The sequence below is a fragment of the Furipterus horrens genome, unplaced genomic scaffold (assembly GCF_987537825.1).
Source record: "Furipterus horrens unplaced genomic scaffold, mFurHor1.1.pri manual_scaffold_13, whole genome shotgun sequence".
Lineage (NCBI taxonomy): Eukaryota > Metazoa > Chordata > Mammalia > Chiroptera > Furipteridae > Furipterus > Furipterus horrens.
This window is the reverse complement of record NW_028327183.1, coordinates 2151199-2171408: the sequence shown is the minus strand read 5'-3', so window position 1 is coordinate 2171408 and position 20210 is coordinate 2151199. Positions and strand designations below refer to the sequence as shown.

General features: G+C 50.8%; 2 protein-coding genes across 3 annotated transcripts in view; one reads left to right on the top strand and one right to left on the bottom strand.

Moving 5' to 3' along the window:
* PHKB (phosphorylase kinase regulatory subunit beta) overlaps positions 1 to 4154 on the bottom strand; it is an 81654-nt gene extending 77500 nt beyond the window's left edge. Inside the window, exon 1 of the mRNA XM_090261252.1 lies at positions 4066 to 4154. Coding sequence (XP_090117378.1) covers positions 4066 to 4141 — 76 coding nt within the window. The 5' untranslated portion in view covers positions 4142 to 4154. The remainder of the gene's footprint in view (positions 1 to 4065) is intronic.
* A 295-nt stretch (positions 4155 to 4449) lies between these two features.
* Positions 4450 to 20210, top strand: part of ITFG1 (integrin alpha FG-GAP repeat containing 1) — a 78306-nt gene continuing 62545 nt past the window's right edge. For both annotated transcript variants that reach the window (XM_090259541.1, XM_090259540.1), the window contains exons 1-5: positions 4450 to 4664; positions 6282 to 6354; positions 11265 to 11410; positions 12559 to 12616; positions 13746 to 13820. In XM_090259541.1, the coding sequence (XP_090115667.1) occupies positions 4457 to 4664; positions 6282 to 6354; positions 11265 to 11410; positions 12559 to 12616; positions 13746 to 13820 (560 nt within the window). In that variant the 5' untranslated portion in view covers positions 4450 to 4456. The remainder of the gene's footprint in view (positions 4665 to 6281; positions 6355 to 11264; positions 11411 to 12558; positions 12617 to 13745; positions 13821 to 20210) is intronic.

The window sequence follows — 20210 nt, the reverse complement described above, 5'->3', positions numbered from 1 at the left end:
ACTCGCAGACGCAGACCCAGAAGGAATAAAGAGGATTACAGTACACACAATAACCTAGGCAGGCTGGGAACCAGTTTTCGAAAGCAAGACACGAGCTTGCATTTTTGGCCACATTGAACGGTTGCCAGCCCAGAGCACCGGGGAAAACTCAGCTGCTTCAGAACGACTGTTAAACGAAATGGCCGCATTGAACACCCTCCCTCAATGATGGCGGCCCAGGAACTGCAACAGGGAGAAGAATCGTCCCTGACACGAATGCAGTGTTTCTAAATTAGTACGCAAACCAAAAATGCCAACCCCTCTGAGAATCTAGTTTAACAGATAAAAGGTCTCAGTATTTCTTTAGAGTCGCTACTAAGTTTTGATCAGAGGAACCTCCAAAAAGTATAAATATTGCAAGTCATTTATAAGAAATCAGTCTTGAAAATGGCTTCCAACAGTGAAGCTTGGTGTTTTTCTAGTTTGTTTCTTGGCACAGTCTACTGCAACTTAATAACATGGTGCTGGAAAACCCTCCCGTACGCGCCTTCAAACGCGGGGCAGCCTTGAAGCACCGCTGAGGTGCTGAAGTTTTCGGGGCTCTGATGCAGGAAGGCGGGTCGTCAGCACCCTGGTTCCCCACAACCGCCAAGCGGCCCCGCCGGCGCTGCAGGCACACCCAGCCCTGCCCGGCTGCTTGGAGGAAGCGCACGCACAGGCCAAAGGAACGTGCCTCCTCATTCCCTTAGTTCAAGGTTAAGTCAGAAACATGGACTGTGCGGTCACTTAGCTGATGACAGCTGGTTACAAGAAGCATTTTCATCCCTTAAAGGAGAAGCTTTGTCACCTCCCGTTCGTGAGTCTTCCCTGAGCTATTTCCTTTAAGAACTGTCCCCTCCATCTTGCCCAAACGGGACTCGAAATATACATGGAAATAAGTGGCTATGGAGAGACCAAGAGGAAAGTCCCCTTCCCTGCTGGGCTGGCTCCTCTCCGCTCACACTGACCTGTATGTTCATGGGCCCCGAGGCCTGACCGTTCTGCGTAAGGGGCCTGGGGACAAGCAGCCCCGTGCCAGCAGGCTTCCCCAGAGTTCACACGCCGGCGGTCTAAATGGCCCGAGACGGGTCACGACCTATAGAGAGAAGCCCTAGACTCCGGCCTTTGTTTCGCCTCCATGGCCACTTAACAAAGGCCTTTTCTTCTTGAAGGTGGGACTGGGTCCCTCCAAAGGCCTGGGTTCCAAAGGGAATCCGCGCGTGGTCCTTCCTGGGTGCCTGAACCTCCTGCAGTTAGTTTCCAAAAGCCGGGAACTCCTCTGAGGGGCAATTCCACAGCTTCCATCCAGGGTGCAAGGGTCTCACCAGTACAACAGTCTAAGAGCCACTGCGCCAGTGTCCCCGCAGCCCTCACACCAGGACGCCACGGGCCGGAAGGCGCATCGCCTGGCTTGGAAACAAGGCCAGGATCCGGGGCAAGTTGCTTCATCTCTTTGCCAAGTGAGCTTCCCTCCCATCTATGAAAATGTACAGAAGCACCTGCTTCACAGGGAGCTGATTAAGACTAAATAATGGGGACACTGACCCAAGATCCCAAGTTATTTCCATTATGCAAGAAGACAAAAACGATTTAAGCAGCTTTCTGTGTCCCCATTTGACAACTGAGGCTCAGCTGTCACTTCCCACGCCCACACGGCCACCACAACATGACAGATAGCATTGCACATGGTGCAAACTCGAGCCTCACCAGAGCAGAACAACGGTGGCCAGGCTCAGGCCCACCAACGGGGAACAAAATCAACATGTATCATTTGGTGACAACCAACCAGAAACCAAAGTATTTAAAACCGACCCCTGTGGGGGTCTCCGCACTTACCAGACCTTAAGAAAGCTGGTGGAGGAGAGAGGACCGTGTCAGCGGAGCCGGCCATTTCAAACTGCGGGCTCTAATCCTAAGCGTCGCAGGCTAAACTACAGCGGTTTTCACAACTGTTTAGTGAAGGTTAGAAGCAATCGGCATTAGATTAATTGAAAGCAGTGTGAGCAGTTATTAACATGATGCAGTGTGCAACACAGGCAATAATCAAGGTTCATTATAATCTTATTTTCTTTTTATGCCTTGAAAATGGGCTTTGCGTTGGTAAGTTACCGTTGCTTAGGTAAATTAGGCAGAAATGCATAACATCCACCTATCAAACGTTCCCTGAGAGCATCATTCTCTCCTGAGCAGCGAGGTGATTATGCTGCTCCGCGTATGTAACAATGCTCGGAACTCCACAGTAACGTCTCTGTGAGAGTCAGCTTAGTCCCCGTTTCAGACAAAGCTCAGTTTATATATTCTTCTAAAAGTAACAAGAATCAGGTAGGTTGTTTTTAATGACGTAGGACGTCAATGATTCGCTCAAGAAACTTTATAGTGTATACTGCAGAGTTAGAAGAATCTGAAACCTCAGCTAATTTGGAGTAATGACTTCCCACGGTATCTCTTTTTACTGGTATGATGTAAACATATAAGAACATCCAACATTTACACTGTGGGCTAAACTACTTAGCACATGAAACTGAATTTAAGTGACTGCAGTCAACAATATTTAAATAAAATTGGAATTTTTTTTCTCAGTTAAGAAAGAGGAGGTAGGTTTCCAAAGCGTACTGTTATGACATGCACTTCGGAGGAAATAAAAACTAGAGAAGGAAATAAGCCCCGTGTGCTTCTTAAGGGGAAGGAGACATGCTTTTGAAACATATTTTGAGGGCAGAGCTCAGCTCCCTGTAAAAAAACCAGATGACCCTCTGTGACCAGATATTATCAATCCAATAATTCTTTATAACCCAGACACATCCATGGTGAGTGGTCAACTCAACCCTTCAATATGAAACAAAGATTTTAAGGAGAAGGGGAAACAAAACTGTATGTGACTATCCAAGTAACTGCACCGACTCAAGTATACGAAGGGCTGCGTTGTGAGAACCTGTCTCCTACTTTCTGGATTGTTTGGGGTTACCCTGATAAGTACAGAGCTCTTTTAAGGTTTAAAAACAGAATGGAATTGGCATTGGGTGAATTTCTTTTGTGTGACTTATAGAATTAGATAATTTCTTCAAATTAAAAAAAAAAAAAAGGCAAGAGTGACAACGGACAACGGAGACCTTAGATGGGAACAGCCCAAACCATAATGGGAAGTATTAATATTAGCTGAGAAAAAAATGCGTTTTTCTTCCCTCTGAATATCGATGCTAATGCCGATTAGCTTTCCTAGGGCTGTGCCTTTGTTCTCCAAGTAGCAACAGCGACAGAGCATCTCCCAGCTGTGACACAGGGCGACATCAGCCCTCCAGCGGGGACGACTCTCGGCCGGGGCCGGGCATCGCCGTTTATGGGCACAGTCGCAGCTCAGGGCCGCGCGGCCGCCGGGCGGCGGGACATCTGGGTCCGGCCCGCGGGGCAGCGACAGCCACAGGTGCCAACGTCCAAGGCGTGACTTTGCAGTTTGCAGGAGCCAGCTCAGGACACTTGAGCCGTTGGGGCTGCAGCGCGGCGTCGCGGGCCTCGGGGGCCCCGGGTTCGAGCCCCGCCTGGGAACGAGGCGCCCTGGGGGCCCCCTGCCTAGGGAGGGACCCCTCTGAGCCCTGACTGTGCTCCACGTGACCCCCTTCGTGGCCTGAGCCATGTCCCCCTCAAATTCTGCCACCAAGCTAACTGGCTGGGGCTGAGTTTGAGAGGAAGGGACACGGGGTACGAAGTAAGGCACCGAGCACAGACCCTCGTCCTCGCCGACAGCGAAGCCCGCCGACCGCCGGGGAGGGGCCCTCGGAAGGGCACACCGTTGGCGGGGACGTGGCCGCCGCCCGGTTTCTAAGCAGGAAGCCTCCGGGCGAAGTCGGTGTCGCGGCTACTTTATGGGGGGACACGTACGGGGTAACGTCGGGGCCACCCCCTCACTTCTAGGGTCGGGGGGACATCGGGCGGAAGGCCGGCCCGCCGACTGCTTTCTAAGGGGCCACGCTCGGGCACCGGTTCACTCCAGGCCCCCGCTGCCCCCCGCCCAGGCCGCTCGGGGGCAGGGGCGCCCCAGCTCCGCCAAACCTGAGCGCTTGGCCCGGGCTCTCCGCTCCAGGACCGTCCAGCTCACTTCGGCCATGCGCCCCGCCGCCCCCGCCATCGCGCCCGGCAGCCGCCTGGGCCCCCCCCTTCCCCGCGGCCCCTGTCAGCCCCGCCGGCTGGCCCCGCCCCCCCGCGCGACACTGTCGGGAAGCGCCGGCCGGAAGTGCGCGCGGGGGCCTCTGCCCGCCCGGCCCCGGCCTCCGCCGCGGCCATCAGAGGGGCGCCCGTCAGAGGGGCGGCCGGCGGGGCGGCGGCGGGGCGGGGCGCGGGCGCGGGCGCGGGCGCGGGGCGGCGGCGGGGGGCGGCGGTGGCGGCGGTGCTTTCCGGCTGCCGTCAAGCGCGGCGCGGCCGGGGGGCGGGGCCAGGAGCGGCCATGGCGGCGGCGGGCCGGCTGCCGGGCTGCTGGGCGCTGCTGGCGCCGCTGCTGGCGGGGCTCGCGCTGCTGGGGGTCGGGCCGGTCCCGGCTCGGGCGCTGCACAACGTCACGGCCGAGCTCTTCGGGGCCGAGGCCTGGGGCACCCTGGCGGCCTTCGGAGACCTCAACTCCGACAAGCAGACGGACCTCTTCGTGCTGCGGGAAAGTCAGTGCCTGCCCGACCCTCGCCGCGTCCGTGTCCCTGCGCCCCTCCCGGGGTCCCCCGCCCCGTGGCCCGGACGGCTGGGCCCCTCTCTGCCTGCGCTGGCGCTCTCGCCCTTTATCTCCAGCCTGCTGGGCAGCTGGGCGGGCTCCTCCGTCCTTGCCCCCCAGGTCCTGGCCTGGCCCCCCGGAGCGCGATGCACCCCCAAAGCCCCGGGAACACTCCGGTGTCCTCCTGAGAAGCCCGCGGCCTTCCCCCGTGCACCCGCCTCCTCCCGCGGCACCCCCGCCTTCCAGAGCCCTTCCTGGGTCCCGGGAGCCTCCGTGGGCACGTTCCCACCCAGGGCCCCCGCGTTCGTTCCGTCCTGCTCTCCCTCTCCCAGCTCGTCCCCTTTAGGGAACGGGAAACGGGGCGTCTTGACAGTTTCTTCTCCCTGCCTCCGCATGGACCTCATCCAGCCCCCCCCCATTTGTCAGGGTCCCAGGTTTCTAGGGAGCTCCCGTGCCCCCCCCCCAAGCACCCCAAACTCCGCAGCTCACCCGAGCGTCCTGCACCGGCCGGGCCGCTGATAAACCCCTGGAGGAGGCCCTCGGGCTGCAGATCCCCCGCTCCTGAGCCGAGTTGTCTTGTGTGTGCAGCTGGCCCGTCCTTGCTCTGGTCACTACCTAGTCCCATGTTTCTGCGTCAGTTACCCCAACTTGAGGTTCTTGGGCGTTCCTTGCTTTAACCAGCCCTAAACAGTGGCGGTGTTTGTTTGTTTAAATCCTGATGCTGACGATGGGCGTTAGAGGGTCTTGGCGTTCTTGAGAACCCACAGAGCCAGGTACTGTTTAAGGTCAGGGCCACGAAGAAAGTGGTGAAGTGCTTATTCAGAGCTTGACCGCTAGGATCCTGGCCAAGGTTTCTCAGGGTCGACCCCAAAGCCTCCTGTGGACCCTGGATAGCGTCCCTGTCTTTGTATGACTCCGTATGTTGCGAAAAGGGTGCACCCTTCCAAACCTGTAGCTACAGACAGGGTGCAGAGACTTCTTTCAGCGCTAAAGGGGGCTCGTGCTGGATTGAACGGTTCTAAGGTTCTGCTCCACTGAATGCTCGCTGAGTTCCAAGGATGCATCGGCCTAGGGGAAGGTTCCGTCGAGCCACAGGCGGGTCTTGCAGGGTTCAGCCTTTTCTGCTTAAATACGGAATTGTGTTCTTATTAGTCAGATACCTGCCATAGGAGTTCCCGTGTCCTTAGCAGGATGCATCTGATAACAGCCTTAATAAGGGTCTCCGTTGTTAGGTTTGGGGAAGACGAGGCTTGACACAGAGTTACAAGGTGGGTTCTTTCTATGGTTCTTTTAAGTCAACCAGTTTGACTTATGGCAGAAGCCATTGGCTTCAAGTTTTCTTGACCAGCTACATTTTCCACGTCCATCCTTCCTCTGAATGCAGAATTTGTGATGTACTGCTAGGAATCTCCATTCCGTGAGCACGTAGGACTGACCTTGAGAGGGCTAATGAACTGGGGTAAAATAAAAGTTTTCCCAGTGAGAACAGTGCCTGGAAAATTCTTGTAAACACTGGTTGGATGTCCTACCAGGGACCATTATTCTAATATCATACATTTGCTTCTTTTAGGAAATGATTTAATCGTCTTTTTGGCAGACCAGAACGCACCCTATTTTAAACCCAAAGTAAAGGTATCCTTGAAGTAAGTACATGCCTATTTGTTTGTGTAATAAGGGACATGCAGTAGTTAAGTAGTTAATCTTCTAAATCAATCTTCCCCGACTGGTGTTGACACAAAGCCCCTAATTAGGAGGTCTGAGTGGGATGTAATTGTTTGGAAAAACACTGAAGGTAACAAAGTTTAACAAAGTATACAAATGATTTTCTTCAAAAGGAAACAAAATGAATGGATCTGGGTCTGCAATCACCCATCGCTCCTTGCGGTCTGACATGCTTTCTTGAGCGTGTGGATTGAGGATAGTCTGCTCCTCCTCCCGAGTGTGCGGCCCACTCACAGACTTACCAGGTCCGCCGTGTTTGTGCGAGAGGGCCCTTTACACGGGGAAAAGGCCGGTGCCCTCTCTTCTGGTTTTTCCTTTGTTTATTGACTCGTAGGGGGTGAGTTTTTAGGTCAATTTTGAAGGAACTCACATTGGGATACATTTAAATGTTCAAATAAACGTTCTCTTATACGACTGGCATTGCGGAAAGCACAGTGACCGCCCTAAACGCTGAGCCAGCGTGCTTTCCAAGCTACAGGAAACAAGGACTGAGTGCTGGCTGGTTCCGGGGAGGAAGAGGAGCCAGTGCAGGCTAAAATGGCCATTTCTAGGTAGCTGTGGGACTTCAGCCTGGCCGTCAGTAAAACTTAGGTGAGGGCTTTCAAACTGGGGACTCGGCGTTATCAGGAGGTGGCAGTCAGAGCAGCACGTCGTGAAGAGGAGCTGGAACGGCTGACCTGCTGGGAGCCGGGGACCCGGAGGGTGCGGTCCGGGCAGGCTGGGAGCCTTCACCAATATCAGAATGCGTTTGGACGCAGTCCCATGAGAAGTGGGACATCATCACAGGTCCTTGCTGAAAGGAGAGATGATGGAAAAAGTATTTTACGTTGATTTACTTGTTAGCCACGTGCAAGATGAATTAGTACCTGGAAAGGTAAAAGGTCACTTAGGACACGTTTTTGAAAAAAGTTTTCACCCTAACCGGTGTGGACCAGTTGGTTGGGCATCATCCCACAAAGCAGAAGGTCACCAGTTCGATTCCTGGTCGGGGCACATACCTGGGTTGCGGATGCGGTACCCACTCAGGGCGCGTGTGGGAGGGAACCGATCAGTGTTTCTCTCACATTGTTGTTTCTCTCCTTCTCTTTCTCTGTCCCTTCTCCTCTATATTATCTGTCCATTAAAAAAAATCAGCCCCCGTATGGCTAACGAGTGCTCAGACTTTACAGTATTCAATTGTAAATATGTAACACAAAATGACCTTGAGTTAGAACATTGAGAGGAAAGTTGTAAGTGAATAAACGGAACTTATCCCTCTGGAGAAGTGCTCCTGAGTACTGGAGCATGCTTGCAGTGAGAAGGGAACAGAATTGGTAAATGTTACGTCCAAGAAACTTTATCATAGGCGAGAAACAATTATTCTTGGGAGACTGAAAGTTAAGGAAATTTATGGGTTATAAAGGCCTTGGGTTCCACTGAGTTCTTTTTTAAATCCCAATTAATTGTTTTATATACATCAGGTCCCTGGATAATATGTGTTGTTCTATGTTGTTTCATTATGACGTTGATGAAATGCCACAGGAACTTGGTTCTTGTTTATATCAGCCTGTGATAAAATCGGTTCCATTATATGTTGTTTCACTTCAAGTCAAAGGCCCTGTCGGTGATGTTAAGTGAGGACTTACTGTACTTTTAAAGTTTTGAAACTCTTGTTTTCAATTTATGTAGAATGTTTTTAAAACTAAAAATAACTCTTCTTCACTCTTTTCCTCCCCCATTTTCCTTTTTCTTTTATAAGTGAAAAAACACTTATAAAACTTTTAGCTGTTTCTTCTGCTGTTTATTTCCATATTTGACAAATACTTATTTAACTGTAACTGAGTTATCATTTTCAGCTATAGGACTTTTTGTTGGCACAGGTAAGGGTTTTCCATCCTTAAATAATCACCACACACTTATCTTCCGTTTTCAGTTAAATCTGTAACCGTGGTTTCCATGCGGACCACGTGGAGCCTGTGCACCACAGAACCAAGCCGCCTGCAGAATTTCAGTCCGGTAGTTTCCCCTCCTGGAGTATAGGACGGCCCTTTTAATTTTTTTAAAAGATTTTATTTATTTATTTTTAGAGGGAGGGAGAGAAACATCAGTGTGTGGTTGCCTCTCACAAGCCCCCAACCGGGGACCTGGCCCGCAACCCAGGCCTGTGCCCTGACAGGGAATCGAACCCACGACACTTCGGTTCGCAGGCCGGCGCTCAATCCACTGAGCCACACTAGCTGGGGCCAAGATGGCTTTTTACAAAATGCATTTCCAGTGCTCCGTGGACATGTCCTTGTCTTTGCAGCGGCCCCCATGCCTGCCAGGTCTCCGCACCGAGCCCTCTGCGCCACCACCCCGGCCCCCCGGCCTCCTCTAGGCCTTCTGCGTGGTCACACTGCGTGGGGGCGCCTTGGCGGTCTTTGTCGGATCCCGGTTCCCGGACCCTGTGCCATTCGCCCTCCGCATCCTCACTCCCGCCACTGGAGCGCGTCCTGCGGGCAGTGCCTGGGGAAGGAGGCTGGCGCGTCCCTCCGTCCGTCCGAAACCTTTCCTGCTCCCCCGACACCCCGCTTGCCTCGTCTTCCAGCCCCCCTGCTCGCTGCTTTAGTATTTCGTGTTCCCCTCTCTCCTAACCCTTCAAGCGTGACTTGTCTGATTTCAGCTTTTGGGAGCGATTAGGGTCTCTCTGTCTTCCCTTTGCTCTGAAGTTTCATGACAGTTTGTCCTGCTGTGGATTCTTTTTCATTTATTACACTGGGCATTTGTGGGGCCCCTTCAGGCAGGAGGCTTCTGTCCTTGGGGACTTTCTGAAAGGTTTTTCATTATTTCTTTGGTAATTTTTTGTTTCTTCTTTCAAGGAATTCCTGTCAGTTGGTTATTGGACTGTGTGTGTCCTCCTTTATTCCTTTATTTTACCTGTGTTTTTGTCCTTTTGTTTTAGCTTCCTTTCCAGGGGGTGTTCTCGCTGTTACCTTAATTCTTCTGTTGGGTTTGTCGCATCAGCTGTCACATCCGCTGTCATAATCCTCCGTCTTCAAAGTTCCCTTTGTTCTGCTGTTGGGTTTTTTCTCCTCCCGCGGTGTTCTTTGGTGTGTTTCTGTTAGGGACAGACTACCTTGTGTTTCAAAGTGTCGTTTTGATGTTTTCTTTTGTTCTCTGTATTATCTGTTTTCTTCAGATTTCTTATTGCTGTTTTTTTGGGGCTCTCGAATATTCACAATTTTCTTAAAAAGGCAGGATGTCTATTCATAGTGAAGAGTCTGGCACTGAAAAGCTAATTTAGAAACTGTGTGTCTTGCCCTGCGGGTGTGTTCTTGGCTGATTGGCCTCCCAGGAATAGGGGGCAGGAGTCAAACTGCCCCTTCTGTAGACTTCCTATAACTCCCCATCATTAGCTTAAGGCCGAAACCTTGCCCTCGGCCATAACTTAAAGCTCTGACTCCTGAAACATCCCAGAAATGAACTGCTTGGTTCTTATCTTGCTTAGGGACAGAAGAAGGGACATCCGTTCCCCCTGCAGGCCTTCAGTTCAACGGTCCTCAGCCTTGTGCCTAACGCGTGCCCCCTACTATTTCTGGTGGCTCCAGAGTCGGAGCCGCGGGGCTCTGGGGGCGAAGAGCTCTCCTTCCTGAGCCTTTTTCTCCAGACCCTTGAGCTGACAGTCTCCTTGCCTGCCAGGCCCCTGAGCGGCCCCCGTGGGCCGGGCCCTTTGTGTCTGCGCCCCCATCTCAGCCCCTGTCAGCGTTCCTGTCCGCTGCAGGGCACTTTCTGCCACCACGTCATGAACTGTTTGGACGAGTGGTCCTGGCAAGTACATGCAGTCCGTGTCACTGCACACGCGTACACAAACACATGCCCACGCAGACATGTACATGTCGGATGCAGTTGGCTACGTAGGAGCGTGTGTGCCTGGGACATCATCATTTTTAAACAGCAGCATTTTCCACGGGCAGGTTAAAGCGCGGCTGGAATTCTTCGAGGAAACCAGCACAACCAGAAGTGCTTTGTTGTAGCGGGGACGGTTTTCGGGGCCAGCACACTGGGTTCGAGTCCCAGCTATTCCATTTAACACTGGAGCTACTCGGTTGTTCTAAACATCAGCGTCCCGATCTGTTCCACGAGAGAAATACCTGTTTTAGGTCATGAAAATTAAATTGTCCGATGATATGTAGCTATTGCGCTCTCGTTACAGTGTCTGGGACGGCGTAAGTAGATGCAGCACAATAAAGCTGTTACTGGGTGGCGCTTCCTCACGGCCTCTGCAGTCTTTTCCTTATTTCCACTGTATAGACGGACAGATTCTGGTGACGTGCAGAAAGTAATTACCCACAGTCTGTTTGGAAACTGGCTGTCTTGCTATTTTCTCTAAGTAGAATTAACTAGAAATTGGATTAAAGCCTGGGTTTATACTTGGCTCACTCACACACATCATGAAAAGACTTCAGAATGTTACATTTTCAAGTTCAATGTAAATAATTGTAGAACTTTTTTATTAAAAATATAAAATGAGGTATGCACGTTGCAATACTGTATTGCCAGTTTTGGTAAAAGGAACTTAGTTTCCATTGTGAATCTTGGTAGCTTTCAGAAGTAAAATGATTATTTCGTGTTTACTGTTTATCTCAAATCTGCATTAAAGTCCAAACTTAAGTATTTTTAAAGTATCTTTTAACTAATAAAATGAGTGAGGGGCCTCCCCCACGCAGGGTGATAGGACACTGAGGAGAGAGCGACGCAGCCAGTCCCGTGAGGTTGTCACTGCTGCGCCAACGCTGGTTTGGTGTGGCACGGGTACTGAGCTGTCCTTCCCCGTGAGGCTGTGACTGACGTCCTCACGGCTCGTTTCTTGTAGGAATCACAGTGCCTTGGTCACAGGCGTCGTCCCCGGGGACTATGATGGGGACTCGCAGATGGACGTCCTCCTGACTTACCTGCCCAGAAATCATGCCAGCAGCGAACTCGGAGCTGTTATCTTCTGGGGACAAAATCACACGTTAGGTGGGTTGGTTTTAGGAGTGTTTAATATTTGTCATTGGACGGTAAAGGAAAAATGTGCCTGGTATTCTAAAGTAACAAAAATTTTGTTCTGAAGTCAGTTTTTTAAAAAATGCAGTTATTGCATGTCATTGTAGAAATCTTACTTAGAAGTCCACTTTCTGATTTGTCATTTTCGACCGAGACATGGCCTGAGGTCAATTCCAGAAAACAAAGTTCAGTCCGGCTAGCTTAAGGAAGAGAGAGATTTATTAAAGGGTTTTGATGGCTTACAGAAGAACAGACTCTGGGGTGAACTTTCTGGAACGATCCCGGGCCTTGAGGAAGCTATTGCCTTTCACTGTCAGAGCGTGGCCATCGGCACAGCAGCTGCCGGAACGCCATGCGCCCCGCCAACCGCGCCCTGCGCCCGCCTCTGAGACTCACAGTTCAGCGGGCAGACGCCGCGGGGCCACCGCCGCCCCGCACCCGTGCCTCCCGGAACTCCTGGCGTGTCCGAGGGGAAGGCCCGCGCGTCACTCCGAGCCTCAGGGGCAGGGCCCACGGGGGGAGCGGAGCCGGGAGCCCATCTGCCGTGCCCACCCGCTCACCTCCAGGTCTCCCCAGAAAGGCCGGTTACTGCACCCCTGTAAACAGCCTCGTTCGCGGAGGCAGACGTCAGGGCGGGGCGCAGCGGCCAGCGCTGTGTTTTCTGTCCCATTGGGGCTGTAGACAGTGATCGCGGTGCTTCGGTCCACAAGGGCCTAAGAGATGACTCAGATCTCCTCGGTCACCAGGGGCCTAGAGAAGGGCCGCGCAGAAAGCACGCCTGTCCGATTCTGCGGGGTCGTCTCCTCCACCGAGGGACCCGCGTGGGCAGCCGCTCTCCTGCCGAATCATGTGTGGGGGAGGCCCCCCGGGCGGGGTTGTGAGAGCGAAGGCTCGGATGGAGGTTCCCGCAGGGCTGGCCTGCGTTTGCAGCGCACGCGCCCGGGCTCTCCTCCGTGCCGACCTGGCGTCCTTTTGCGTTAGATTTGCAGCGTGTCGCTAGCGGTAATGGTTGGGATTCGTTAGAGGTGAATCTTGAAAGGAATGAAAGAATATTCTTCCCTGAGGGTAGACACCAGAAATAATACAAATGCCTGTCGTTTATATATTTGCTTTCTTTGCAGACCCTAATAATATGACCATACTCAACAGGACTTTTCAAGATGAACCTCTAATTATGGAGTAAGTATGTGCTTGCTTCCCTTTGAGTAATTTTAAACTGACAAACGTAAGATAAAATCTTCTGCATAAAAACCACTTGGCAGCGTAGTGTGGACACTAAATCCATCCCCCTTGAAAGCCGACAGGGCCCGTACCCTTGATTATATGGCACTTATTGGCCGTGGTGGAGGAAAGAGCAAAAGCAATTCAGTGTTTTGGCAAGAAGAAGAGCTTTGTGTTTTATTTGTGTTTCGGTAGCTTTGAATGTGCCTGTTATGGATCTGCATTGCTTTTACCCATGTCAGCGATCAGAGAGCGAAGAAAACTGTTTTGGGGTAAAACTGTTAGTGCTTAACTGACTAATATCAAAGGTACAAGGTTTTCTCAGGCAATTTACACAGATTTCTGTATTAAGGGGAAATTGTGCTTTTTTTACAGTTTTTCCAGAGTGTTATCATTTATTTCCTCAACATAGACTCTTACCAGCATAAAATTAATACAACTTCCAGGATTTTTGTAATGGGGTAGAGGTCCTTCGGGGGCCACATTCTTGTCCTTTGTGGTTATTAAAGCCTCGGTCATAGCAGCGATGGGTCAGTGGCCGTCGGGAGCCTGCACATCCCGGGACGCATCGTAAGGGCACTGAGCCGGGTGTTTGTCATCGTCGCTGTGTTCAGGGCTAGTTTGAACTGTTATGCCAGCCAGGGGTACTTGCCGGGTTATTTCTCCCAAGACCATCTAACTAAACAAGCTGGGTCATGATTCTGAAATAAGTGGTGTCCCCTTATCCCTCAGGGCTGGGCTAGATCACGCGGAGGTCACAGACAGCCCCGGCAGGTTAGAACCAAAGCTCATTTCTGGCCACCCCGCACATCCCATGCGGGTCAGCGGTAGGCTGTGCTCTGGGCCGTCGCGCAGAGCAGGGCTGCCAGTGGCCTCCCCGTCTGGGCAGCTGGCTGTGGGACACACGGCGAGGGGGCCGGAGGGTCCTGGTACAGACGTCCCCCGCTGCACCTGGAAGTGCCATAGCACTTCTGCTGACATGCCATCGACCACAGCAGAGGCTGCTAAGTCCCGTGATGTCTGCGCTGGCTCCCGGGGGCCACCACATCAGAGTTTGGTAAAATAGCTGCTTGGTGTTCTCTTGCAGCTTCAACGGTGACTTAATTCCTGATGTGTTTGGTGTCACGCACGAATCCAGCCAGCCACAGATACTCCTGGGAGGGTGAGTAAATGATACAGTCACAGCCACGTGATTTAAGTGTAGGCGTTGCTGCTACCGTCGCTGTGTGTCTGCGTGAACTGATCACTTCAGCTGTGGGGGAAACCCAGCTCACTGGAAACCCTTGTTCTTTTTCTTTTTTTAATTTTTAAAAATTGATTGATTTGAGAGAGAAAGAGTGAGATAAAGAAACATCAATTTGTTGTTCCACTCATTCATGCATCAGTGGTTAGTTCTTGTGTGTGCCCCGATTGGGGATCAAACCCGCACCCTTAGAGTAGCGGGACGATGCTCTAACCGAGTGACTCAGCTGGGCCTGGAAATTCTTTAAGGGTTTTAAAAGGGCATTTGGTCGATATAAGCTTCCCAAACAGTCTGGATTTGACCTGCAAGTGCATTCTCTGGAGGGCCGGTTAATCTCCATCCATCTGGAAATGAGAGATACAGACTTTCCGGGCCCACTTTTAAATATTGGTTCATGAGATGGCTTTAGAAATGGAAATTTTTAATTTAAGTGGGATGGACATGTCCGTCTTGATGGGATTCCCCACCTCGGTCTCAGTAGTTCCCAGATCCTTAGTAACAAGCTTTGTTCCTTGTTTCTTTTATTTGTTCAGTGAGCAATCGGTAATTGCCTCTAAGTGTAAACATTCTCCGAGCTCTGGAGACTGCCGTGTGCACTTTACCCTTGACCAGTGTGTGTGCCGGGACTCTCCCGATCCCCACATGCCATTCTCAGCAAAGCCACCTGGAACCTTGCAATTCAAAGGCCATTATACTTCCTCTAGGCTTCAAATAAAATCACCCTAATGCAGGAATTCATGACAAGATCCTTTTCACCAGACAGCTTCACTTGGTTAATTTCTTTCGTATCTGAAAAGGCAGAATTTTAGGTCAAGAGGACAGAACAATGTATTTACATTTTGACTTCCCAGCAAGTGCAGACAAGCGTATTTATCAGTCTGTCTCCCAGGTACTTGGAAACCTAATGAAATTTCCTCCTGTGCTTTGGAGAAGTAATATATTTTTATGAATAGTTTTTGAAATGTGATTTACAGGCATACAGATGAATAAATTGTCAAAATCTAAGGTATTATGAAGAAAAACTGTCCTATTTCCTATCATTTTTTTCTGAAGGTTTGCAGTAAAGAATATGGGAGTTTTGATTCCATTCATACTGAACTTGGAAAGACTTACTCTGACTCCTGAGTGAGCAACCTGTTCTTTCCCCAAACTTGGGAAGACCCCTGGAAGAGAACCTTGTTTCTGAAGCCAGCTGGGCGGAAGTGCTGCTTTGCCGTGTGGCTGGGCGCTGAGTGTGGGTGGGGTCGGGGACCGCCCGGCCCCTCCTGCCACGGCGAGGCCCGCGGGTTGCCTGGTCTACGGAGCGTACCGGAAAGCACTTAGACTGCCACGTGATCGTGGCATAGCTTGTTCGCGTGTTGTGAATTCTTTATGAGGTTTTCTTCCTCTGGTCATTCTTCATACACTGCAGCTTTGAAACTGGTTCTCCCTAAAGGCGCGCTCACTGTTGATTTTTATGCGTCATACTGTGGCGGACCTCAGCACACTGGAGTAGTACTCTGTCTTTTACGATATTTTTAATTTAAATTTCTGTTACAGATTAAGCAATTGTAGCTGACCCTGTTGTAAGTAACAAGTTTGTTTCTAAGATTTGTCCTGATGCCAATTTGAAGAATGAAGAAGCATAAACTGGCAGGAAAGGGTTTCTGCCCGTAGCGTTGTTAGGGCCCAGCAGTTTCATGACTCAGACAGCCGAGAGCTGAATGTGCCCTGTGGGAAGAAGATTAATGTGTTACTAAATTAAGAGAAATACACATAGGCCATGTCAGTTTCATGGGTTGCAGACACGTGCATAGGAGCATAAGAGAAAAGGCCGTCAGCACTGACATTTTGGACTGCTCACATGACCTCTGACGGCAGCCCAGTCTTACCCAGGAATCTAGCCTGCCTTTTGCAACAGAAATGCTGTGCTTTGTGGGTGTGTCACACCCAAGAGTACCTTACATTTAATTCAGTGTGGCCAGCACCTCAGTTTCACAGAAATTTGCAGTGGTCTTCTCCCGGAGGATCGTGCTGGAAGGCCCTGGCCACCTTGGCCCGGCGCAGGCTCAGAAACCGGACGCTGCCCACGGGTCAAACTGGCAGGACCGGCTTGGCCAGAGGACAGAGTCCGCAGGGGGTGGGAACAGGCAGGCGCCCCCAGGAATGGGTGCAGTGGGGGTCATCGGGCAGGGACAGGGGGCTGAGTCCACTTAGATGTGGGTCATTGAAGGGAGTCGGGTGGTCAGAGGCGAGGCTTCAGTTTGCGCCTCAGCCTAGTTTTATAACAACTTGAGATAATGTAATCGTGCCCCGGTTACTCAGAGGCCCCCCTGGCCGTGCAGTGCTGGCCCTGCGTTTGCAGGGGGTCAGGTGGTGTTGGTGCGCCCCTTCTGTAGAGGGGCCTTGGGAACGGGGCTGCCTCCGCAGTCAGAATGTCGTTTTTCGTACTGAAGCGAAAACCCCGTGTCTGAGATTTTCATCTGAGCCAAATGCAGCATTGGGCGGCTCAGGCCTTCTCGGACTCTGTTCGGCGTTCCGAGCCTCCTCTGGGTCAGGCCCAGGCCGTGTCCTTGGGAGCGTCCACGTGGGCGTGTGGCAGGGCAGCGCCGCGCCGCCCTCTGTCCATCTCCCGGTGACAGCGGGACGGGGCTGCGTGTGGCATTCACGTGGGCGTGTGGCAGGGCAGCGCCGCGCCGCCCTCTGTCCATCTCCCGGTGACGGCGGGACGGGGCTGCGTGTGGCATTCACGTGGGTGTGTGGCAGGGCAGCGCCGCGCCGCCCTCTGTCCATCTCCCGGTGACAGCGGGACGGGGCTGCGTTTGGCGTTCATGTGGGCGTGTGGCAGGGCCACCCTCTGTCCGTCTCCCGGTGACGGCGGGCGGGGCTGCGTGTGGCGTTCACGGCACTGCGGACGGCCGTGGTCTCCTGTTACCCATGTGGGCAGGTCGTTCTCTCCTCCTCCATCGTCAGAAAAGCTGTGTCTTCTGGTTAAATACAGTCGGCGCCCCCAGTTCAGGACGGACTCACGCCTGGGTCCCACGCGGCCTTTCATCTGGCCTCCCTTATAACCAGAGACCCGTTTGTCTGAGTGCATCTCGGCTGCTCATTTTGTTTGCCGGTGCATCACAGAAGATGCTGCAAATAGTTATCTTAATGGAATAATAATATCATATTGTGCCACTTAAATCTGTTGTTTAGAAAGAATATGGAAATTGCGATGAGGTTATAACACAAAAGAAAAGCAAATAATCCTCAAGGCAGCTGTTAACTTGGTGATCAGCATCAGAACTCATCATCTTAGCCCGAGTGGGCGGCTCGGAGGTGATTCGGATCCCTTAGAGTTCCCCGGCAGCCCCTCCCCTTCTGCCCTCACACACCATTTATATTTCAGACCTGAGAAATGCCTTTGTTACTGCAGTTTCCATAGAAACACTGCATCAGTTTTATACTTTTATCTTTTCCTACAGAAATTTTGTTACTGGAGACAAGTTATTCTCCCATTGTTCCTCATCTAATTTTCCCCCAAAATTTAGCCACAGAAATAGTGAAAAGTTTTAGCAGACAACTTAAAGTGGTACGTGCTGTGATTATTTCGAGTGGCACGTGACTTAAGGATCCATATTTATGTTTCCTGGAGTCCCCCAGGAAGCTCTGAGGGGTCAGTGAAATGACCCACAATTCCCTGGTGACTCACCGCGCCGCTTTGTTTTAGGGTCTGGCTCGTGGTGGTGTGTGCAGGTGGGCTTCTGCTTGCTTCCAAGTGAATGACTTCCGGTGTTCTTCTCAGAACCTATCCACTCTGCTCTTAGTTAAATCTTACAGCTTTCAGATGTATGTTCATTGAAGTAACCCTTCAGAAAGATTCCGGCTACTTGAGAAAAGCATAGTTCTGTAGTTTCTGTGCAAAGAAATTCGATTGTAACCTTTCGTCTTGAATATTGATATTTAACAGTGTCTTGAATTCAGCATATTTTATTAGCATATATCAGAATTATTTTTTTCTTCTTCAAGGAGAAACCATTTTGTTTTACTTTGTTACTATTTGTATTTGTATTGAATAAGTGTCCATTTTAAGCAAGCATGGAATACCACTGAACTGTGCACTTAGAAATGGTTAAAATTGTAAATTTTATGTTATTATATTTTAACACAATAAAAAAATTTGGAAAAAAGTAAGAACAAGCAAGTATAGTTAGAGAGGCCCTGTATACAGCACACTAAGATTAGTTATGTTATTTCAATTTTGGGTAAAAGGTAAATATAATTTCTGAACATGCAAATCAGGTCCTCTTTCATTAGATTCCTGTTGCAGTTTTTACAGTCCTGTGTGCTGGTGAAAATGCCCCACAAACATGGACTTCCTACCATCTGGAGGCCTGGGCTCGGTCCCCCCCCCCGCCCCCCGATTCTGAATAGAGGTGTCGGGACCTGGGGGCCATCGCCCCCACCCGGAGCCGCACGGCTCCCCAGCCCCGAGGTGTGCAGCCCCCGGCGGACAGAGCAAAGTGTCCCCGGGAGTAGCCCTCCGGTGCTCCCGTGTGACCGACCGTGACAGAGAGGCGCTGCTTCTGAGGGCTCCTCAGGTCCACCCTGGGGCCCGGCAGGGACCCAGCACCGGGCTGGCCCGTCCAGGCAGGGGCAGGCCGCCTGGTCGGTCCCCCAAGTCCCGCTGCTCAGCCGGCCCTGCAGGGGGGCTCGGCGGGGGCTGGGGGAGAAGAGTCTTCAGTGAGCCCTAAACCAGGTGTCCGCTGAGGAAGCCGGGCCGGGCTGGGCCTTTCCATCCGTTTTTGTCCGGCAAGGAGGGGAGCGGGAAGGGGGTGCCTTCGGCCAGGGTGGGCTTGGTGATGAGCCTGTCGTTGTGAATGGGCCTGGGACAGGCTCTGGGGCTGCCAGGCTCGTGCGTCAAACCTGAGCTTATTTCCTCTCGTGTTTGGCACGCATTTTTCTATAGTGCAGCTAAAACTCGTTTTATCAAATCATATTTTTAAAATTCCATTTAAAGTCAAGCATCTTACTTTGTCTTATGAAATATTTACTATTTTCTTTCCCCTAGTAATAAAAAATAAGTTTCTGAAGCAGATAATTTTCTGCAGTATATCCCTTTCCCGTATATTAAAGTCATGACAAAATTTTGTTATATCTAAAGAAATGAGAAAGAAATGGTATTATTTCTCATTTTTATACTCTTTTTTATCTAATTACGTCAAAAGCCAGACACCAGCGTTCGATACTCACACACGCTGACTGAAGAACTGGTCCGTCCTGTCGTACTTCTCGTATTGGGGCTATTTTAACTGTTACACGGCATTGCAGGAAGCTCGCTAATGATAAACAGCATGTTGCTTTACTTCTTTGTCTTTATGGCCTACTTTATAACAGTGGATACATCAGTTTTATCAATTTCATGGTTTTAGTATCGACTGCTTGTAGTCATCTGTCCTACAAGATATAGCCTGGGCTTTTCTCAACAGTTGCTACGGCGTTCCTTGAAATTAGCACATGCATTTGAAGTGGAAAAACGAGGTCAGACTTTGTCTGACAGAAGTCCCTTCCGCTGAGAGGCTGGTGCGGCCGTTGGACTGGCTTTGCCAATTGGATCGTGTGGCAGACATTTCCCATGAACCGAATCAGCAGCTAAATGAGCAGCTCTGACTTCTTCTCTTTGCTTTTATTACGGAAAATGTCAAACACGTGTGAAGGTGGAGAGCCGGAGACCTTGCCTTTGTATGGCGCGCACCTGCCGTCGGTGGGGGATGTCGGCTCCCGCCCGTCTTGACCCCTCACACCTTGGCCCCTCCTTTCTCTCCCCTCCAGCCCCGCCCCAGGCATTTCCAATCTATAAATAATTTCAGTATGTATCTCTAAAAAGTAAGGATTTTAAAAAAGCATAATCACAATATAGCATACCTAAAAAAAATTAAGAATAATTTCTTAATATTATATTTCCAGGGAGATTTTAATAAAATATGGAACAAGATTTCTTAGCACTTACATCAGCAAAGATGAAGAGTGGGAACAGGCTTTATGCTGAATCCTGCCTCAGCCCAGCAATGTCCTGAGGACGAATAATACATTTTAAAGCTTCGTTCGTCTCTTTAAAAAGTACCTTTCCAATAAAATTTTACCTTTGGTTTAGTAAGTGATCAAGCTATAGACTGTGTGTTTTTATCAAATGTACACTAGTTAAAATAAATAACCTCAAAGAGATTTCTTTTAAACACTTGGATACATAAACAAAACCACTTAAAAATACCAATGTTAATTTATACACCGATTGGTAGACCTATGCTTCTCAGAGACGTGTCATGGAGTGACCCCTAAAAAGAC